Genomic DNA, 23,224 nt, shown 5'->3' with positions numbered 1-23,224 from the left:
CATGATTGTACTTTAAAATAAAAAACAGATAAATGAAGATGTTGTAAAAAGCAGTTTTAGATCTGTGTTGGAAAAAACATGACCTTACCCATTGTGTCGAACCGTTTTGTCACTTGAGGTGATTCTGTTCAGTCTTAGGAATGGATTGAGCACAAAAACTTAAATCTGCTCCACTGATTTGGACGATTAACTGGCCGTCAAAAACATTTATATCCTATTGTTTTGGGATAAAGGGTTGGGAGGGGTATTCAATGAGAAGTATAAAAAATTTCCATTCCATTTAATGAGAAGAGTGAAAACCCCTCCCACTGCCAACTCTTAATTTCATCAGATTAACTCTTAATCCCATCAGGTCAAGTCCCAATGGGTAAGGTCATATTTTTTCATACATTCCAACATAGTTCTAAAACTGCTTTTTCCAACAGCTTCATTTATCTGGTATTTGACTTTTTATTTTAGTATTTGACTCGATTCAGTGTGTCTTGAAATTAACTCTTGTACTATTTTACTCAGTTCAGAGCCACAACCAACTCTGTTACACAATGATTCTGTAATTTTGCTCCAACTCCAAATTTTACTCTCTAAACTCAAAACAGGGCAAAATTAACTACTTTTGAGGAAAATACTTTTCACTCTGGGGGTAGAAAAAAAAATCACTCCGGTCATTTTTCCTGTGCATCCACTACAGTGCATAGATATCAACTGATCTGCTCATCAGAAATAGAAGAAATATTTACACTTACTTGAGTTGATCTTTGACTGGATCGAGTCCAAGTTTAAAAAAAACAAACAAAAGGGCACCGCTCATCAACAGTGTCGCGTTTCTCAAGATTGAACTGAATCGCTGTTTTGAATCATCCGAAGCACATAAAATCTGCGTGCCATCTCGCAACAAGTTTTACCTCCAAATAGCCTAAATTATCTCATCTCATCTCATTATCTGTAGCCGCTTTATCCTGTTCTACAGAGTCGCAGGCGAGCTGGAGCCTATCCCAGCTGACTATGGGCGAAAGGCGGGGTACACCCTGGACAAGTCGCCAGGTCATCACAGGGCTGACACATAGACACAGACAACCATTCACACTCACATTCACAACTACGGTCAATTTAGAGTCACCAGTTAACCTAACCTGCATGTCTGGACTGTGGGGGAAACCGGAGCACCCGGAGGAAACCCATACGGACACGGGGAGAACATGCAAACTCCACACAGAAAGGCCCTCGCCGGCCCCGGGGCTCGAACCCAGGACCTTCTTGCTGTGAGGCGACAGCGCTAACCACTACACCACCGTGCCACCCTGCCTAAATTATGTGTGACAGATTTTATCCTGTTTACGGTGGGCGTTCCTGAGAGAAACCAATCAAAGCTGAAAGGGTGAAAGTGATTAGCATGCCGTTACCATAGGAACAGTCTTTTATGAATGTGTAAGTGCATGCTCAGTGCTCTGACTCCGGTGTGACTGAGGAAGGTGTCAAGTTTTATGTTTCATCTAATTTAGGTAATTTAAAAACTATAATATTTGGCAGTGGGCACACAGGAAAGTGTAAAGTATAAAGTTTGGTGTCAATAAGTTTATCATGCTTGTATGATGAAAAACTCAAAGATATTTATCTAAATACGTGACCTACTCATTCTAAACCCACCAAGCTTCACCGGCGAAGCTCTTGACCCCAAAGGGTTAAGATAATCCAATCAGAGCGTACTGAAGTACTGAATTTCTCATCAAATGCTCAGAAAACCAACAGACATCTATTTTTATGCTCAGGTTGGAATTAAGACATCGATTTTTTTTTTCAGCTAAGTGTAAACTGCTGTTAGCTAACCACCGCTCCATACAGACTGTAGCTGAAAGTTATTGCTAGCTATGTAGGGATAACGTTAGCTTTCTCACGTCAAGTTAAAAGTGATGAGCAACTTATTAATTTTTTTTTGAGAGAGTTGTAATAGAGATTGTCAAACCTATTGTCTGATCTAATTCACATCCAGAGCACGACTACTTGTGGAACCCGAGAGCGAAACAGTACAAACTTCAGGATGTAAAAGCCTTTCAGGAGCTCTGCCATGCCCCTGTTCCTCCTCAGCAGCATCTCCTGCTCCATGTCCTTTTGTCTTTTTTGCTGAGATGAGAATAAACGATGATGTTTTTGTGATGTGTCAGTTATTAGTTATAGCATATGTAGCACTTTTAAAGAGAATTAAAAAGTGTTTATTATTATCATCAGAATAATATGGTTATTTTGACTTATAAATGTTAAAATAATGGCGAAATATCTTTTGATCAGAGTATATATTCAGTTTTGTTCCAGAAGTGAGACCTGCTTGAGCGAAATAAACAAAAGGTTGAAGGTGAGACAAAAGTGACAAATGTTTCAGTCTCCATCTTTGCAGTGTCTGTCTCCCTGACAACAGATTTGCTCTTATCTGATTGGTTGTTGCTGATTGTCTGTTGCCCCAATTAGTTGCCCTGTGTCTCACCTGGTTGCCCGTTGCTGGTAACATTGCCCAAAAAAGTCGCCCCGTGTATCATCACCTTAACTCTATAGCTAATTAATAATTAATGAGCTCATTTGAATATTAAATATTTTAAAGAAGTGATTTCTGAAGGTATTTCAGAGCCCTGGTGTATAAAAGCTTACATGTTAACTCCTGGCATGTTGGGGCCCATAGAGTTCGGAGGCCTCATCCCACCACCGTAGTTCTGCAATGATAACCATGGATCAGACTAACGGTTCGTACAGCCCCGATGGGGAAGGGAGGGAGGGAGAAAGAGAGAGAAAGAAGATATTAGTTCAGAGAAAAATAAGAACAGAGATGATGACAATCCACACGTAATGCTTTTATATCTGTACAGTGTATATGCTCGGTGTTTAAAAGTTCTTGTTAATGTTAGTGATTCTAACATAAAATAAAATAAATAGAAAAATAAATAGATGGGGGAAAGCGCGACTGGTTTAACAGGGATTTAAAAAAAAAAAGGTGGAATGTGGTTGTTCAGGGACAAACCTGTGGTCCGGGTCCCATCGGTGCCATCCCTCGCGGAATGTTCATCCTCTGCATGGGTCCCAGATTCGGATGGCCTGAATACAAACACGACCACACACAGATGATACAATGCTCGTCTTAGATGTTATCAGAAAGGCAAAGCAGCTGACAATTCACTAGAAAACAGAGATTCGGTAAATCTCAGTGTTTGCTTCATCATGGTGCAATCATATCGCAACTACTGCAATAAAACTTATTATATATGAAATGTTCAAAATTAGGCATGTAACAATATCATCGCACAATATAAATTGTGATACAAATGATCAAATTGATGAAATAAAAAATAAATGGTGATTATTATCAGGCTGCGTAATCTCTAATTGCGTTGTTTAGACAGCAGAGGGTGCAATAACATACGTTATTATACAGACAGGACACCTTTCCGATGGAATAAAAACATGTTCGATTCCCTTCTAGCAGGTTTCATAGCATGCAATATTGTTAGCATTTCGCTTATCCTACGTGTATTACGTCACTCTACCCAATGGAGAATGAGTGTTGAATATGGTTTACGATATTGCATGGTTGTCAAGACAACATAACGTCACACGTCGGAGATGTAAAACTTCCGCACTAGCAAGCGACTGGGACAATTTGTAAACAAACATGGCCGCCAGGTTTGCTTCATTAAATATGAAAGATTGAGAGAATTTTGAAAGAGAAAGAGGCTTTGAACACCCCTGAAAGGAAAGGAATATGTATATATAATAATAATAATAATAATAATAATAATAATAATAATGGCTGGGTATTTTTCGTGGTCTATCAGATATATTCCATTCAGCTACTCGTCTTCGACTTGTTCAGTATCATGTTAGCTGAATGGAATATATCGGATATACCACTCAACACCAGCCAATATTATTTAAATAGCAGGACTGTGTGTGACTTCACAGTAGGCGGAAGTAACAGCTCTAATGTCATGAAAACACAAAAATCTACAAACAGGTTTCATAAGAAATCAGAGCTCTCTTTTTATAGACTACTAAAAGAAAGAAAAGGGACACAAATGGAGAAAGTACAAATGTTCATAAAAGTTTACGAAAAGACCTATTTGTTATTAACTTTTTGCATTTGTAATAAAACGGAATATTTTAGTTAATAGGATATTATATTTTACTCTAACCTTTAAAAATGTAGGGAAATTATTATTGGTTATTAATAAAATGGAACAAAAGGCTTTTTTAATTTAGCAAAAGGAATATTTAAGTTGATAAAGAATAGGAAATGTGTTTTGTTTTTTCCAAAAAAACATATTGTGGGTAAACTGAATCATGAACTTAGTATGATGAATTGAATCATAGTGTGAATTGGGTGAATTGTTACCTATTTAAAACTAATTTTTCTAAGCAGCCTAGTGTGTGTGTGTGTGTGTGTGTGTGTGTGTGTGTGTGTGTGTGTATTTTATATATATGTAGTGACCGAGTGCAGCAGGTCCTCTGAATTGTAAGCATTTATCAAGTGCTCTGAAATGTCCTTAATCTAACACCAAACGGTACTAATGCTAATCTTTCCCATTTGTGAATTCACTCCTGAAGCCGGATCTTTTGGTACCTGGAGGCCGCGTGGGGTCGATTACATTTGGAGGTAAAGGCTGTCCTCCTGGAGGCTGGCAGAGAGATGAAGAGAAAATTACATGAACAAGAATATCAGAACTTTTTTCATTCTTTACTATATTAGATGTTGAATCGGTTTCATAAAATCTGTCAGACCCGAGCTGACCTGGTTACTCATCCTGATGGGCGGCCGAGGTCCTCCTGCGTAACGCGGGGACATAAACGGCTGCAGGGCAAAAGGAAGTGGAGAAGAATTTTACTGTTCATAGTAATTATAATAATAATAATAATAATAATAATAATAAATGACAATAAACCTATACAGCAAATAATGAAATATTTTCAAATGCAGCTCTGGGTGGTTTGTAGGAGGTCGACAAACAGGAGGAATGATTCTGATAAAGTAAAAAAAAAAAAAAGACTGAATAATCGATAAAGTAACAGATGAAGTCAAACATAAAAAAGCAAAAGCTTAAATAAGCGAAAGAGAAAACGCACGGTCCTGTAAGTGTGCAAGCTGAAATGAACTGAAAAGGGAAAATATCACATGAGACCCAGGTGTGTGTGTGTGTGTGTGTGTGTGTGTTTACCTGTCCATGAGCGCCCATCATGTTAGCGTTAGGTGGAGGCTGTGAGTGAGGAGAAGCCTGTGAGCCAGTTGGACCCTGCAGCAGCAGGAGAGAAGGAAGAGGAGAAAGAAGAAGAGGAAGAAAGGAAGCAGGAAGTTACAGCAGAAACCATGCTAGCAGCGATGAGAAGCAAAAAGAGCCGGATCAGTGGTTCTGGTGAGAAGCAGCGACACTCAGTGTTCTGGTGATGAGTTGTAAAGGAACCGTTCACAAATCTAAGACTTTTTTGATCGTTAAAATAAACACGGCGTTTACGAGTGAACAATCGCATATTTTAATAAAAATGTGCAACATAAATTGCAGAAATTTATCAAATTTCTCTACACTGAGCAAAAAAGATTTTATATTGGAGCAAATTATCATGTACAGTGGCTTGCATAAGTATTCACCCCCCTTTAAAACTCTTCACATTTTGTAGTTTTACAGCCTGGAACTGAAATGAGTTTAACTGAGCTTATACATTATATATCAAATCGACAAAAAAAAAAAGCCTAAAAGTTTTGCCTGCATAAATATTCACTCCTGTTTTTGTGAATCCAGTTTGTTTAGCTGCGTTCTCTAAGGGCCTCTGCATGCTCTTGCGACAAGGCTTTCGCAGATAGCTTTTCGCAGACAGTTGTAATTTATCGTTGAGCGGGGAGTAATAGGCGTGCGCGATGTTATTCACCGCCACAACGCAAGGGGGCGCGAAGTCGTGAAATCGCTAGGAGTAGTTGGTGGGTGTGGTTAGTGGAGTGTTTATCCTCCGGTTACTTATAATGACTAGAACTGGAGTCGTATAGATGTACGTACTTCCTCACTTCCTCGATCAACCGCTTTTCGTGCTGCTCCATCTTCGCTCGTGTTTTTAAAAATGGCGGTCGTGAAAACAAAACAAACCGGGAAAGTAGGGAAGCGGAAGTGCGTGTACAGCGGATGTAGAGTGGACCAATCAGAGCTCTCTTGTCTGCGACGCTGTCTGCGAGGCTTCTGCGGTGGTAACAATTTTTGGGAGGTGCGCGCAGAGCGTCTGCAAAGGTGGGGGGGGGCTACGCAGACGCCATCTGCGAGGACTGCGTTGTCAGCATAAATTGGCCTTAACACCCCCCACACACAGTGGGTTGGCTCTATTCAACTTCTTTCGGCTGTTCCTGTTAGGGGCCGCCACAGCAGATAACATCCCTCTATCTCCTCTTGTCCTCCGTATCTAGTCCTCTTTATCATCTGGATCATTGATCTGGCCTGAGTTTTACACCGAATGCCTTTCCTGATGCAGCCCTCCCCATTTATCCGGGCTTGGGACCGGCGTGTGCACCCCCTGTATTTGGCTCTATTCAACTGTGAGAGTTTAAGTTTCACAGAAAATGTTGGAAAAGTTCAACAGAGTTGAAGATTCATACAAGGTGCTGGAGTTGCTGCTTGTAAACCTGAGAAATCTCAATTTTGTAAGCACTAAACAGCAGTACACATTTTCCCCCAAGAGTATCGTACATTAGTTTAAAAGACAACTTTCCTAACAGCGAAGTAACTGATAGCTTATCAATCAGACATTAAAAACAAACAAACAATTCTAGACTTGAATAATTAGGAAATAAATAATGCACTGTTAAGGCTTGTGCGTGTTGCATTAACAATTTTGGATCATAATGCACGATAAATGCAATGTAATAAACTAAAAACGATCCTGAATGCCATTTGTCTATCAAAAGGTTTTGATATTAGAGGAGCTGGGTATTTATCTCATCTCATTATCTGTAGCCGCTTTATCCTGTTCTACAGGGTCGCAGGCGAGCTGGATCCTATCCCAGCTGACTACGGGCGAAAGGCGGGGTTCACCCTGGACAAGTCGCCAGGTCATCACAGGGCTGACACATAGACACAGACAACCATTCACACTCACATTCACACCTACGCTCAATTTAGAGTCACCAGTTAACTTAACCTGCATGTCTTTGGACTGTGGGGGAAACCGGAGCACCCGGAGGAAACCCACGCGGACACGGGGAGAACATGCAAACTCCACACAGAAAGGCCCTCGCCGGCCACGGGGCTCAAACCCGGACCTTCTTGCTGTGAGGCCACAGCGCTAACCACTACACCACCATGCCGCCCCCCTGGATATTTATATTTGTCTCATCTCATCTCATTATCTCTAGCCACTTTATCCTTCTACAGGGTCGCAGGCAAGCTGGAGCCTATCCCAGCTGACTATGGGCGAAAGGCGGGGTACACCCTGGACAAGTCGCCAGGTCATCACAGGGCTGACACATAGACACAGACAACCATTCACACTCACATTCACACCTACGCTCAATTTAGAGTCACCAGTTAACCTAACCTGCATGTCTTTGGACTGTGGGGGAAACCGGAGCACCCGGAGGAAACCCACGCGGACACGGGGAGAACATGCAAACTCCACACAGAAAGGCCTTCGCCGGCCCCGGGGCTCAAACCCGGACCTTCTTGCTGTGAGGCCACAGCGCTAACCACTACACCACCGTGCCACCCCCCTGGATATTTATATTTGTATTAAAAATATTAAAGATAGCCAGAAAAAATATTTGCACAGATGCAAAGTGAATAGCGCGATCATTGTGACGCCTTGAATATTACTTCTTGTAAATCTGACTGATATTTGGTTAGTTGACTAAAGCAAAAATGACGAGTGAATATTTTGAGCACTAGAGGGCAGTAGCGGTGTTTCCTTGTACTTGGGATCTTTAACTGGTCTTGTTTCACATTTCACGGCGTGTCCACTGATGCATGGCTCCACACTGGGATAATGGGCTTTGCTTGGGTGGAACATACGGCGTAGGTTACTTGTGTGTGTGTGTGTGTGTGTGTGTGTGTGTGTGTGTGTGTGTGTGTGTGTGATTCTATTATCAGGCTATATTGCCATCTCTTTCGTCACAGAAACTTTTTCTAATCCATCATCTCTTATACGTCGAATACTTCCAGGAATATTTTGACGATGCTTTGCTCGAAGTCCTCTGCCTTGTTTGACACCTAATCATCTATAAAGCAGGAAACAGGAAGTTATATGATGCTGCAGTTGCTTGGCAGTTGACACAAACACATTTGCGCGATTGCTGTGTGACTCTGCTCGCCTCTTACGGGCAGCGCGGTAATAGTAACCCTACTTTGTGAAGCGAGAGTGCTCCAACAGTGGCTGCCATTAGTGCCTAATGGTCGTAATCAAACTGACTCCCGGAGGACGCCGGGGGCTTGGCGGATAACCAGAGGCGGAGGCATAATGGCCCCTGTGTGCGCCGGCTCAAAACGGATGGCACGTGTGTGTGCATGTGTGTTTAGGAGTAAAGAGAAGGGAGGGGAGGCAATAGATAGCCTGCTATTTGACTCAGAGGCTGAAGGCTGATGGACACCGGTTATTAAAAGGTACAGGACAAAAGCTTACCTGGAAGAATCCGGGGGGCATAGGCCCACCTGGCATGCCATCTCCGGGTGGCAGGTTGCCCAGAACAGGGCTCGGAGCTGCTGCTGCACTCTGCGGAGAGACAGCGGACATAGTGTTGGAGTACTGTTACAGATGTTTAACTGTATTAAAGCTACAAATCAGGATGTTGTGGAAATGTAAACATAAAAACGCCATCCTGCACACTTTATTGGCATGTGCCATGAATCAATTACACTCTCTCTCTCTCTCTCTCTCTCTCTGACACCAATATATCTCATTATATTCAGCTCATATTATTATCATAGACACATCAATATTATTTTCACTTCATGGACGTTAGCTACATTTATAATTCGCTCACTTCAGATTTCTTCATTTTAGTAAATTAAATTACACGGTGTATTAATTTAGTCTACTTCTGTTCATGCGTAACATTTACATGTGAACCAAAGTCTTATCCTGAATCATTGATTCGTTTGATTCATTTGGCTTCCTTTTGAAAGCTGTCTTACAGTGTAGAATGTGAGTAAATAGACTGCTTTGTATTTATTAAAACACACACACACACACACACACACACACACACACACACACACACACACACACACACACACACAAATTGAGCCAATTTTTTCCTAAACCACCTGACTCATTGACTCAAATTTGATTCATTTGAATCAACTGATTCATTCGAATCATTTCTTCATGTCTCTGGTTTACTCAAACAATTGAAGGAATGTAGATTCCAATAATAATAATAATAATAAATTAATATCCAGAAATAATCTCTTGCATCCTGATTGTGTTGAAAACAACATTTACACAACTCGACATGACAGATTTTCAGATGATTTGTTTGATTTAGTTGATTCGAGTCTCACATTTTGTTACACGTGAAGGAATACAGGATTGTAAATAGAGGAAAGTGATTTAAAACAAACAAACAAACAAACAAACAAACAAACAAACAAACAAACAAACAACTCTCTAAATCATGGGCCTCGAGATCTACATTTCTAAACGGTGCAATGACGTGCTGGTGTTGGCTTGTTTTCGAAACTCTCCTGCCGTCTAAATATTCCGCACGCAGCAAAAATGGAAGCGTCAGCAAAATCAATAGCGGAAATGTGCGCTCGCCGGCTCATCGGAGACCTCTCATCTTCTTAATGAGCACTGTTTTTTTTTTTTTTTTGAGAAGTCAGGCCTTTAATCAATCAAAGTCAATTACTGTGAACGTCGCTTAGGATTATGGGCAGCTTTTCTGACAGCGCTGGATGTTTTCGTGCAAGGCCAGCATTTCAGACGCTGATCATCGCTCTATGATTCTATTAACATGTCTGCCGTGTTTCCAACATCTGCCAGTCCTGGATTTCTGAATCAGACCAGAGATTTAGTTCTAACACACAACCATCAGAAACAACCGTCAATACGATAAGATTCCAGGAAACACCACAAGAACAGTCAAGTCACTCAGAAGTGCGTGCAGAGATACAGATTTTAGAGATACATGTTTTTTTTTTTTTTTCAGGTCACCCCTGAGGATCAGAACTGGAACAATGTTCTGAGTGCACGATGTTCTGAGTGCACTTTAACGTCAGGACTGAAACTCCTCAGCGCTCTGATTGCGTCATTGTGTGTATGTGAGTTGAGTGTACTGCATGTTCTCTGTGGTTTCCTTCCACCTACTCGATTATGCATTAACCAGTAATGATATGCAGTTTGCATGATGCTACACTGTGAGCTATGAGCGTAGCTCAAGTGCATGGCTTTTATTTTTGTCCGTTTCACTTACTGGCAGTCCTGGGAATTGAACTCAACCACCTCTCATAGGTTTTCATTTATCTCCCTGGATATGAAAGAATTTAAATCAGAAATGATTTGCAGGAGCGTTTATACCAGAAATGTAAATGTTCAAGAGACAACAAATTGCATCATTTTTCACAAGTTTATACAATCGATTACACGGTCACATTTAAATCACGTATTTCTTACAATTACGCACCAATTTAATGCACATTTTGTTAAACTCAGTTGGGTCACATTCATGACTAGAAAGAATGCATAAATGAAGATAAATTCATTATGGGAAGATTTAGCACACCGTCACCGTTTAGTCACTATTTTGTTCACCTCTCTGTGAGCTTTTTTGCCTTTTATGGAAGTCTGGGGGTGTGGCCATCTGTGGATGGATGGATGGATGGATGGATGGAAGGAAGGATGGATGGAAGTCTGGGGGTGTGGCCATCTATGGATGGATGGATGGATGGATGGAAGGAAGGAAGGATGGATGGAAATCTGGGAGTGTGGCCATCTGTGGATGGATGGAAGTCTGGGGGTGTGGCCATCTGTGGATGGATGGATGGATGGAAGGAAGGAAGGATGGAAGTCTGGGGGTGTGGCCATCTGTGGATGGATGGATGGATGGATGGATGGATGGATGGATGGAAGGAAGGAAGGAAGTAAGTCTGGGGGTGTGGCCATCTGTGGATGGATGGATGGATGGATGGATGGATGTAAGGAAGGAAGGAAGGATGGATGGAAATCTGGGAGTGTGGTCATCTGTGGATGGATGGAAGTCTGGGGGTGTGGCCATCTGTGGATGGATGGATGGAAGGAAGGAAGGAAGGAAGGAAGGAAGGAAGGATGGAAATCTGGGAGTGTGGTCATCTGTGGATGGATGGAAGTCTGGGGGTGTGGCCATCTGTGGATGGATGGATGGATGGATGGAAGGAAGGAAGTCTGGGGGTGTGGCCATCTGTGGATGGATGGATGGATGGATGTAAGGAAGGAAGTCTGGGGGTGTGGCCATCTGTGGATGGATGGATGGAAGGAAGGATGGATGGAAGTCTGGGGGTGTGGCCTTCTGTGGATGGATGGATGGAAGGAAGTCTGGGGGTGTGGCCATCTGTGGATGGATGGATGGATGGAAGGATGGAAGTCTGGGGTGTGGCCATCTGTGGATGGATGGATGGATGGAAGGAAGGATGGAAGTCTGGGGGTGTGGCCATCTGTGGATGGATGGATGGATGGATGGATGGATGGAAGGAAGGATGGAAGTCTGGGGGTGTGGCCATCTGTGGATGGATGGAAGGAAGGATGGATGGAAGTCTGGGGGTGTGGCCATCTGTAGATGGATGGGATTTACTTTATTGATCTCAAGCTGGGAAATTGTTTTGTTACAAACAGCGAGTTATCAGACATGCAAAAAGAAACACACTGTACAACATTAAATAAATAAATAAATAAAGATCCCATCTGATTGGTGTTTATAATCCTATGCACACAAGTACAATGAAAATGGTTTGTAAATTTGGCAAGAAATTTTAAGTTTAATTTGGCTTCCAGAAACATTTACACACAACGTAAATCAGGTAAATGAGGTTCAGAGTAAATCTGTAAATCCAACAATACAGTGCCTTGAAAAAGTATTCATACCCCTCATATTACACACAGTAGGACTCTATTAACTAATTAGATGACTTCTGAAGGCAATTGATTGTACTGGATTGTATTTAGAGGTATCGGAGTACAGGGGGCTGAATACTAATGCACATCACATTTTTCAGATTTTTATTTGTTTAAAATTTTGAAGACCATTTATCATTTTCGTTTCAATTACGTGCTACTCTGTGTTGGTCTATCACATAAAATCTCAATAAAAAACTTTTAAGTTCGTGGTTGTAAGGTGGAAAAATGTGAAAAATTTCAAGGGGTATGAATACTTTTTCAAGGCACTGTACAACCGTCTCATTTTTGACTTGTAGGACTTTTTTAGGATTTTTTAAACAAGCCACTTCCTTGTTTGAACACATTACTTGGTAAAAGAGAAGTAAACACTGGGAAAATAAAGCATATCTTCGGTCTCAGGAGGTTATTTGGTGCATCCAAGAGTTTAATCTCCCATGCTGGCTCAAGTTCGAGCTCAATCCCACACCCCGAGTATAAAATCTGATTAGAACAAAGGTCAGGATTTAAGGGACTTATAGCAGGTAGAGCAGCATCTTAAACCCAAATCCTCCTAAGAGCTTCATCTCGTTAGAGCTGCCTCTTACTGGGAGGTAGAAGGTAATACAAGGCGAAAATCTATGAAGCTAACAAGTAAAGGAAGCTTAGTGCCGTCACTCCACCCCGGTATTAGATTCAGGCAGAAGGCATGGCTTAAAGTTTGAAGGCAGAGTTGTACATTACAAGCGATTCAATATGAATGAGATGACAGTTCTGGTTTCAATGCTGATGTAAAAATTAAGATGGAGGATTTAGACATGCAGGTGTGCGTGCTACAGTGCTAAGCTTCAGTTTCTGGTCTGCTTTATTTCCATTGTAGCTTCAGTGAAGAGTTTTTTTTTTTTTAGCTCTAATACTGTAAAGTACAAACATCTAATACCAATATGCATTGATAGTGAAAGTTACGAATATATTTAAAAGCTAGGCATGTAACGATTCACCCAGTTCACAATTTGATTCACAATATTTTTTGGGGAAAAAAAAAATTATTTTCCTATTCGTCATCAACTTAAATATTCCTTTTGTTTAAAACAATGTTTAGTATTCTTAATAACCAACAGTAATAATTTTCCCACATTTGTAAAGTTTGGAATAAAATATAATAGCCTATGAACTAAAATATTCCTTTTATTAAAAATGAAAAAAAGTTAACAAATATTCATTTTCTTCATAAACTTTTATGAACATTTGTTCTGCCTCTACTTGCTTCTCTTTATCTTTAAGCCATCTGTAAAAAGAGAGCTCAAATTTCTTGTTAAATCTGTTTGTACACAATCACACAACAGCTCCTTCACATTTTAAATCTGTTTTTGCAGCATGAGTGCTGTGTTACTTCCACCTACAGTGAAGTCACGTGTATTCCTGCTGTTGAGCAGTGTTGCATCCTCTGCTGTCTAAACAATACAATTACAGTGAGAAAAACTAAGCGATTACACAGCCTGAAAATAATCGTAATTAACTTCTTATTAACCTCGCTTGTTTGGTCTTTATGGGAAAATATCAGACCGAGGTCTTGACAGTACGGACCAACCCATATATGGCTTTTTTTAATTTCTAAGATTAAAACAGATGGTCATTATAATGAGGCGTGACGCTGCTTTCAGTCATGTCATATTAGTAATGTAGTCGAGTCACTCATGCAGAATAAACGGCTAGCGGTTTCAAAACTGAATTTCTGTTAGCGGTTTCTGAATGCTCTTCGTTGCTCATTTCTTGAATAACTTTATGACTCTTGTTTATCTTTTGTGTTTCTGATTCGGTTTTGATTTCCAATTAATCTTTTTTGTCTTTTTTTTGCAATACTGAAAGGTGGCACATTGGAAAGAAAGTACGTAATCACCCACGGGCATTACAGGAAAACTCTGCCTGCCAAGGAGCCAATCAGAGAGCACGATTGTACCAGAAGTCGTTTGTGCCATAGAATAATTTTTAATTTCATCAATTTGAAGAGTCATAAATTTTTATCATTACATGCCTACATAAAATTTTATCATTACATGCCTATTTAAAGCTACAGGATTTCGAGCATTTCCTCCTCACTGGTAGAAAAATGTTATTGTGGCCGGTTGCAGAAGAACATTTTGTGACTTTCTCCACTACCTGAATAATCCGAAAGGCTGCAAGGGGCAAGTAATACAACTTCAAGGAGAATTCAGGGCTGTGTGCCAAACCACATTGTGCGCACTAAATAGGACGCCTTAACAGTGGAGATACAATCTGTGTATTGTCACATTATGTAGGCTAGTATGTGGTTTGGGACGCAGATATATGATGAGATCAGCTGCCGTTATCGAGGCCGATAAGTCTGGGAGTGAATCTTTGGCTGTACTACTTTCAGGCAAGGTGACGTCGGACACATCCCAGCTGGAGAATGACGTTTGTGTTTGAAAATGTTCATGTCAGTTTGAACCCAAGAGCTCTGACTCAGTTACTATTACAGGTTTCCCAGGGTGAGATTTGTACTGAATGTCAGGTCTGAATAATAAAAATTATAAAATGTTATTTCCCAAATTTGAGTACTAGTATTAATTTTAATTTAAAGCCAATATTTATTAAGTACAACCACATTCTTTTTCTCTGAACCCTCTGCTGTGTAGTTCTGTTTATAACCTCCTGGTCCTCTGGTAACTTTCCACCGTCAGAGCTTTTTTTGTTTACTGCCATATTTATTTTGCACAGCTTTATATTCAATTCAGCTCAATTCTTGTTTTTAGTACTATTAATGCACATTCATCTGTACAAAAGTACACACACAATATTATGTACAGTATATAATATAGTACAACCCCGATTCCAAAAAAGTTGGGACAAAGTACAAATTGTAAATAAAAACGGAATGCAATAATTTACAAATCTCAAAAACTGATATTGTATTCACAATAGAACATAGACAACATATCAAATGTCGAAAGTGAGACATTTTGAAATTTCACGCCAAATATTGGCTCATTTGAAATTTCATGACAGCAACACATCTCAAAAAAGTTGGGACAGGGGCAATAAGAGGCTGGAAAAGTTAAAGGTACAAAAAAGGAACAGCTGGAGGACCAAATTGCAACTCATTAGGTCAATTGGCAATAGGTCATTAACATGACTGGGTATAAAAAGAGCATCTTGGAGTGGCAGCGGCTCTCAGAAGTAAAGATGGGAAGAGGATCACCAATCCCCCTAATTCTGCGCCGACAAATAGTGGAGCAATATCAGAAAGGAGTTCGACAGTGTAAAATTGCAAAGAGTTTGAACATATCATCATCTACAGTGCATAATATCATCAAAAGATTCAGAGAATCTGGAAGAATCTCTGTGCGTAAGGGTCAAGGCCGGAAAACCATACTGGGTGCCCGTGATCTTCGGGCCCTTAGATGGCACTGCATCACATACAGGCATGCTTCTGTATTGGAAATCACAAAATGGGCTCAGGAATATTTCCAGAGAACATTATCTGTGAACACAATTCACCGTGCCATCCGCCGTTGCCAGCTAAAACTCTATAGTTCAAAGAAGAAGCCGTATCTAAACATGATCCAGAAGCGCAGACGTCTTCTCTGGGCCAAGGCTCATTTAAAATGGACTGCGGCAAAGTGGAAAACTGTTCTGTGGTCAGACGAATCAAAATTTGAAGTTCTTTATGGAAATCAGGGACGCCGTGTCATTCGGACTAAAGAGGAGAAGGATGACCCAAGTTGTTGTCAGCGCTCAGTTCAGAAGCCTGCATCTCTGATGGTATGGGGTTGCATTAGTGCGTGTGGCATGGGCAGCTTACACATCTGGAATGACACCATCAATGCTGAAAGGTATATCCAGGTTCTAGAGCAACATATGCTCCCATCCAGACGACGTCTCTTTCAGGGAAGACCTTGCATTTTCCAACATGACAATGCCAAACCACATACTGCATCAATTACAGCATCATGGCTGCGTAGAAGAAGGGTCCGGGTACTGAACTGGCCAGCCTGCAGTCCAGATCTTTCACCCATAGAAAACATTTGGCGCATCATAAAACGCAAGATACGACAAAAAAGACCTAAGACAGTTGAGCAACTAGAATCCTACATTAGACAAGAATGGGTTAACATTCCTATCCCTAAACTTGAGCAACTTGTCTCCTCAGTCCCCAGACGTTTACAGACTGTTGTAAAGAGAAAAGGGGATGTCTCACAGTGGGAAACATGGCCTTGTCCCAACTTTTTTGAGATGTGTTGTTGTCATGAAATTTAAAATCACCTATTTTTTCTCTTTAAATGATACATTTTCTCAGTTTAAACATTTGATATGTCATCTATGTTCTCTTCTGAATAAAATATGGAATTTTGAAACTTCCACATCATTGCATTCCGTTTTTATTTACAATTTGTACTCTGTCCCAACTTTTTTGGAATCGGGGTTGTATATAATATTAGTTCTTGGATATATTTTTCATTCTACTTTATGTTGTACAGTTTTTTTCCCCCTCTGCATGTCTGATAACTTGCTGCTGTAACAATTTCCCAGCTTGGGTTCAATAAAGTAAATCCATCCATCCACCCATCCATCAATCCAATCCACCCACCAATCCAATCCACCCACCCATCAATCCAATCCACCCACCAATCCATCCACCCACCCATCCATCCAATCCAGTAAGCTCAGGGGGTAAAAGTGAACCAACAAACTATTAGCAAACAATTCAGTAAGTACGAGACATTGCTGCTTGGAGAATAGATGAAGAATAACATTTATGTGCAAGTATGAAGTTCTCTAACCACTTCTCTAGTGGAGTTTAATCCTCTCCTGGTGTTGAATGAGGCCAGAGGGACATATTTTCAGGGCCAGCATAATCCTCTTTGTGTCCGAGCGGCACAAACAAGAGAACACAAGTGAGATTAGGCTGGACTGAAAGAAAGAGTGGCAGGATAAAAAGTCAACAGTCAGTCAGATTAGTCCTCTAATGCTGCAGAGAAACACAACATTAATTCACACTGGACTGGTTTTGACCCGAAGTGTTTCCATAGGGTAAGTCCGTAACTTTAATTCTCGGGCAGCATCGTGTTGGAGGAAAGCGGGGGATGATTGGTTTGAGCTCCCTGAGACACACTAATGACCCGCTGGGTGAACAGTTCAGAGCAGAAAGAGGAAAGAGTGGCCGTTTTCATAAGAAACGTAGGAGATCTCCTGAAAGCTGGGTCGCAGGTTTGGTGCACGGCCCGAGGCTGACTGCAGTAAATCCATCTGTGGGTAAACATGTTTCTAAATAAGGAGGAACATCTGCCTACCAATCAGAACAACTCAGAACCCTTCTGTTAGGATGTTAAAAAAAACAAAAAAAACCCGCTAATGACTAAAGAAATTTAATTTAATTTATTTCCAATAGGAGTGCCAGGATGTGGTTCTTTATGCACCTTAATGCATCGAGACTCCCCCCCAAAGCCTAGGTTATAATTTTTTCCCTTGTTGACCACTTGCTGCTTTTAAGCAAGAAATAAAACACCATGTTGTGTGGTTATAGGAAACTAATCAATGACAGAATGGGGTGGTGAGATGGAGTTTTTGTTACCACCATGAAGTCGATCATTTTCACCTGAAGTGTTTTATTCCTCTTATACCACAGCAATTTGCAAAATTTGATTAAAAAAAAAAAAGTATTAAATGGTCTTTGTACATGTTGTACTTGTTATCTTTTGAGGATTACATTTAATGCCATGTCCACAAAACAGTTATACCTTTACCACCCTTTTCTTTTTCTTGAAATTAATGACGTTACTGAGAAACTCCTCTCCTGTGGCAGAAAACTTGTTTAACCCTGACACTTAAAGCTAGACTACCTTTCAGATTTTTCAAGTGTAGGTCATAAAAACAATTTTCTCCAACACCCAATTATTTTTGTTTAGTGGACTGAAAGCTACTGAATTCGAATCACAGACTTCCAATTTTATTAGGTTTTTTTTTTTTAAAGAGAACAATTAATGAATTTATCTCCATGTGGCCCTAAATTCTCTGCTATTTTTTCCTGCTTCACCATGACCCAATACAAGATACTACATCATGCATCACATGGTGAGCTTTCCCCGTTCGTGCAAGGCATTGTGGGATACAAATTTGAAACAGGAGAGAAAAATGGAGGACGCGGGTGTGCGAATGAAACGTGAAAGACCAACTACAGTAACGGAAAGCAAGAAGAAAAGACGTTATGTTATATACGAAGGAAAGGAAACGCAGGACCAAACTAATAAATATGGGCGCTCAGCGAGCACCTCGGTGTGATCAGCTGTTCGTTTAGCGACAGAATGATGGAACCGTCAGTGCACGCTCAAAGGGAAACCTGTAGATGGCAGTAATGAAACACTGTGGATGCCAACTGCCGTAAAACCCAAAAGAAGAAGATAAACCTGCGCATGCGCACACGGACTTCCTCTGTCTGCTTGACTGCGCCAAGCGAGCGATTTCATGCACATTATTTGCTTTAATCCCCTCAAATTAAATAACTTCCCAGCCACAGAATGGCCTGATATGTTGTGAGATATTACAGAAATAAACATATCACAATCACCACATTTCAGACGGAACTAAATTTCACAGATTTTATGAAATCGAAAGGCCGGCTAGCTTTAACTTCTTACAAAATTTTTTTTTTTTTTTAAATCTGTCAATACATTCATTAACGGCAAATAAGACAAAAATTAAACCTTGACCCCCTTGAACAAGATGGAGGAGCTTAGCCCAGTTGTGCTATTTATACCAGCTTGCTTCTAAGCTCACAACCTTTTTAAAACCCAAATAAAATTTGTTACATCCTTAAAAAAAAAAAAATTCAAATTATTTTAAACAAAGAAAAGCAAGTGAGATGGAGACGAAGCAGCGTATCTGCATGAGAATACACAGCAGATCCTTACAATAAACCCCCTGGAGAAGTTCTGCCTCACAAAACAGAAGTCTCATGTTATCAGCTTGTAAATTCTCCCAGAGAACAGCAGGAGTAAAAAGCCTCCATCCTTCTTGGGGGGAAAAACACGACTCTCTCTTGCTTCCTGAATCAATCACTCTTATCAGACCATCACAAACCCCTATGGAGTGAGGAAGAGCGAGCTCATGGCCCAGGGCCACTCAGCACCACCAGAAACAGTCTAAACAAGCCAGGCAGCCTCCATTTCCTGTTCGGGCCATGCCCACGGTCTGTGGTTTACCAGCTCAAATTAGACGTCTCTACTCTTATTCCTACCAGCAGAAAGGAACGGAGTGTCATCCTGTATTTATCTGGCCAGCTTTATTATGTTCGTGATGATCTCGTACGTTTTCCTTCAACCTGAGAAAACTTTAAAATAAAGGAAAAACCAGGAGCAGTGGTTGCCTTGAGGTCAGGAAAGGGAAACGGGGCAGAAAGTAGGCACTGAGGATGGATGGATGGATGGATGGATGGATGGATAAGACACACAGAAAGTGAGAGAGAAGGAAATGAAGAATGCCAGAGCTAAACACGGGGAGAAAGAGAGATTTTTTACCAAGTGCTGTTCGTCCAGACCCTCATATCCCTCCGTCCACTGCTCATCTGACTACTTCCTGATGAGATCCAGCTGCAGACGGTGAACGCCACTCGAGACGAAAGCCGCTGCAAAGCCCACTTTACCTTGTGACATGATTAAATGAGCACTGACCTCAAAAAAGAAAACGTACGCACCTGGTCCGAGTGAAATCGTATATTAATTTCATCCACCATTAAGAGGTTCTCAGGAGTCATGCTAGTGTATAGAACCATCAATGAAAGAGGTGTGGCCTGTGTGTGTCAATCAATGAAGGAGGTGTGGCCACTGTGGCTGTAAGTCTTGGTGAAGGAGGTGTGGCCACTGTGGCTGTAAGTCTTGGTGAAGGAGGTGTGGCCTTTGCACCTGTTAGGGCTAATAAAGGTACCTCATGTCCGTCAGTCTTCGTGAGGGAGGCGTGGCCTCTGTATCCATCAGTCACAATAAAGGAGGTGTGGTCTTTCTGTCCAATTGTCACAGTAAATGAGGCATGGCCTCTGTCCCCATCATTCTTAAGAAGGATATGTGGCTACTTTGCCTAAAGGAGGTGTGGCCTTCTGTCACAGTAACGTTGGCGTGCCCTCTTTGACCATCAATTGTAATGAAGGTGTGACCACTGTGCCTGCCAGTCTCAGTGAAGGAGGCGTGGCCTCTGTGTCCATCAGTCACAGTAAAGGAGGCGTGGCCTCTGTGTCCATCAGTCACAGTAAAGGTGGTGTGCTCTCTTTGACCAATCATAATGAAGAAGGTGTAGCCACTGTGCCAGTCAATCTCAGTGAATGGGGCGTAGCCTTTGTGTCCATCAATGACAGTAAGGGAGGCATGGCCTTCTGTCTATTTGTCTCAGTAAAGGAGGTGTGGCCTCTGTGTCCATACTTCTCAATGAAGGAAGTGTTGCTTCTTTAGCTGTCAGTCACAGTTAAGGAGGCGTGGCCTGTGTCAGTCACAGTAAAGGAGGCGTGGTCTCCATGTCCATCAGTGATAGAAAAGGAGGTGTGGCCTTCTGTCCATCTGTCACAGTAAAGGAGGCATGGCCTCTGTCCCCATCATTCTTAAGAAGGATATGTGGCTTCTTTGCCTAAAGGAGGTGTGGCCTTCTGTCCTTCTGTCACAGTAACGTTGGCGTGCCCTCTTTGACCATCAATTGTAATGAAGGTGTGACCACTGTGCCTGCCAGTCTCAGTGAAGGAGGCGTGGCCTCTGTGTCCATTAGTCACAGTAAAGGAGGCGTGGCCTCTGTGTCCATCAGTCACAGGAAAGGTGGTGTGCTCTCTTTGACCAATCATAATGAAGAAGGTGTAGCCACTGTGCCAGTCAATCTCAGTGAATGGGGCGTAGCCTTTGTGTCCATCAATGACAGTAAGGGAGGCATGGCCTTCTGTCTATTTTTCTCAGTAAAGGAGGTGTGGCCTGTGTCCATACTTCTCAATGAAGGAAGTGTTGCTTCTTTAGCTGTCAGTCACAGTTAAGGAGGCGTGGCCTGTGTCAGTCACAGTAAAGGAGGCATGGTCTCCATGTCCATCAGTGATAGAAAAGGAGGTGTGGCCTTCTGTCCATCTGTCACAGTAAAGGAGGTGTGCTCTCATTGACCGTCAATCGTAATGAAGGCGTGACCACTGTGCCAGTCAATCTCAGCGACTGCGGCGTGGCCTTTGTGTCCATCAATGACAGTGAGGGAGGCGTGGCCTTCTGTCCATCTGTCACAGTAAAGGAGGTGTGGCCACTGTGCCTGTCAGTCTCAGTAAAGGAGGCGTGGCCTCTGTGTCCATAGTTCTCAATGAAGGAAATGTGGCTTCTTTGGCTGTCAGTCACAGTTAAGGAGGCGTGGCCTCCTGCTTGTTAAAGCTGACCCTTTAACTGTTTGCACAATGCTGAATTACATCGTATCACAGTGAAACAGCTGTGAAGTGATTTTTATTAACAGATTTTAACAGGTATTTAGTACAGTACGCTTCTGAAATCGTGTCTCATAAAGACAGAAACACAAATTACAGTGTTACAGAGCATCGTAAAAAGATGGCCGAGATGCAGCGACTACTGAAACGTCACGGAAAATGAGAAAATAAACTGCACCCTGTTGTGTCATTAAAGCGTTCAATATCGTTTCTGGTTATGACTCCGTGAGCAGGCTTTACACAGTGAGCACTCATTTAGCAGCCAAAATAGGCCTGCTGAGTCTCCACCGTCTCTCCCTCAGGGGACAGGTGTTATTGGTTTGCTTATTTACACGTTTACTTTGCACGTGGTAAAAGAGGCGGGGGGAGTGAGGGATTACACTCATCCATCTCCATAGAGCTAGCGGATGAGTGCCATCTGCCTGGTAACCAAGTCCTTCTCCGCACGCCATCTCGGTGAGTGACATCAGGCAGGATGAGAGTCCAGGGGTTAAAGGATGAGCGAATAATGGACACAAAGTGTGTGAGGAGAGAGAGAGAGAGAGAGAGCGAGAGAGCGAGAGAGAGGACAAGGAGGATGAGGAGATTGAGGGATAAGGGGGTGTGAGTGAGTGTGAGACGATGGACAGAGATAATAAGGTGAAAATGTGAGTGAAATAGAGAGAGGGAGAGAACAGAAAGGTGTGTGTGTGTGTGTGTGTGTGTGTGTGTAGCCAATACAAAGGCACTACTGTTTGTCAAGCCAATAAAATAGCTTGAATAAAATTGATAAGGAAAGAGAGAGAACAAGTGTGTGTAAGAAATGGAGTTACAGCAAAAGTTAAGATAACGTATAATGCTATAACGTAGTAGCATGTGTGTGTGTGTGTGTGTGTGTGTGTGTGTTATATAGACGGGTCTCCGGGTGGTCCCTACTCCTTTCAGCTGTTAAGGATGGAGCTGCTGGTTTCCATGGCGTTTCGTTAATGACTGACGGAAGAGAGCACAGAAATGGAAATCGGAGAGTCGTATAAAAAAAGCGAGGGTCAGAGGTCAGGGGTCAGGACCTTACAAGGCTGCACTTAAGAACAGAATGACCTGTGCATTATTAAAATCAGTGGCTACAATAAGGGTTAATGATGTTAATAAGGGATAAATGATCGTGTTGTTGCTGGACACCGCCAGTCTAGTGTCGATGCCAACAAATACAGAGGATTAACACTTCACACTTTCCTGCAGCTACACACACACACACACACACACACGTGCTCACACTTATGCCACACGAATCATGGAACAGATTGGCGAACAAGTCCCAAAAAGCATTAGTGTCAACAGTTCGATTATTCCATTGTTTTGCTGTAAAGTGATCCTCTGTAAGTGTAATGGCTCCTGACAGCTGGTCCTGAGAGACGGAGGAGGAGCAGAGCGAGAGAGAGGGAAAAAAAAATTCTTGTTTGAAGTTCTCTCTCCATCTGCTGCCTCCTCCACTGGTTTCCCCGCTATTTCCTCAGCACTCTGTCTCATCCCTCTTTCTCTCCCTTTCTCCATCCCTCCCTCCAGCTGAAAGGGCTGTCTGTCATCTCAGCTTTCACTTCTTCAGAACTGTGACTCATCTCACACCGGCGCTCAGTGTGGAGTCACTTGGGTTCATGAGAACTGCATCTAAAAGAGTTTTGTGTCTAAAGGAAGAACTCGTGGAACAAATAACGCAAAACAGCCGAGGAT

At 41.8% G+C, this 23,224-nt stretch overlaps 1 protein-coding gene across 4 annotated transcripts in view; it reads right to left on the bottom strand.

The window, feature by feature from the left end:
- The window catches only part of ssbp3a (single stranded DNA binding protein 3a), a 63,947-nt gene that overhangs the window by 15,188 nt on the left and 25,535 nt on the right, over positions 1-23,224 (bottom strand). For 2 of the 4 annotated variants that reach the window (XM_060906492.1, XM_060906493.1), the window contains exons 5-10: positions 8,626-8,715; positions 5,193-5,267; positions 4,769-4,828; positions 4,601-4,655; positions 3,005-3,078; positions 2,638-2,723 (exon numbers count right to left, since the gene is read on the bottom strand). In XM_060906492.1, coding sequence (XP_060762475.1) covers positions 2,638-2,723; positions 3,005-3,078; positions 4,601-4,655; positions 4,769-4,828; positions 5,193-5,267; positions 8,626-8,715 — 440 coding nt within the window. The remainder of the gene's footprint in view (positions 1-2,637; positions 2,724-3,004; positions 3,079-4,600; positions 4,656-4,768; positions 4,829-5,192; positions 5,268-8,625; positions 8,716-23,224) is intronic. The other 2 variants (XM_060906494.1, XM_060906495.1) reach the window with 1 other exon arrangement.

This window comes from Neoarius graeffei, chromosome 23, assembly GCF_027579695.1.
Source record: "Neoarius graeffei isolate fNeoGra1 chromosome 23, fNeoGra1.pri, whole genome shotgun sequence".
NCBI lineage: Eukaryota > Metazoa > Chordata > Actinopteri > Siluriformes > Ariidae > Neoarius > Neoarius graeffei.
The sequence above is the reverse complement of the archived record's forward strand: the minus strand, read 5'-3'. Positions and strand labels throughout refer to the sequence as shown.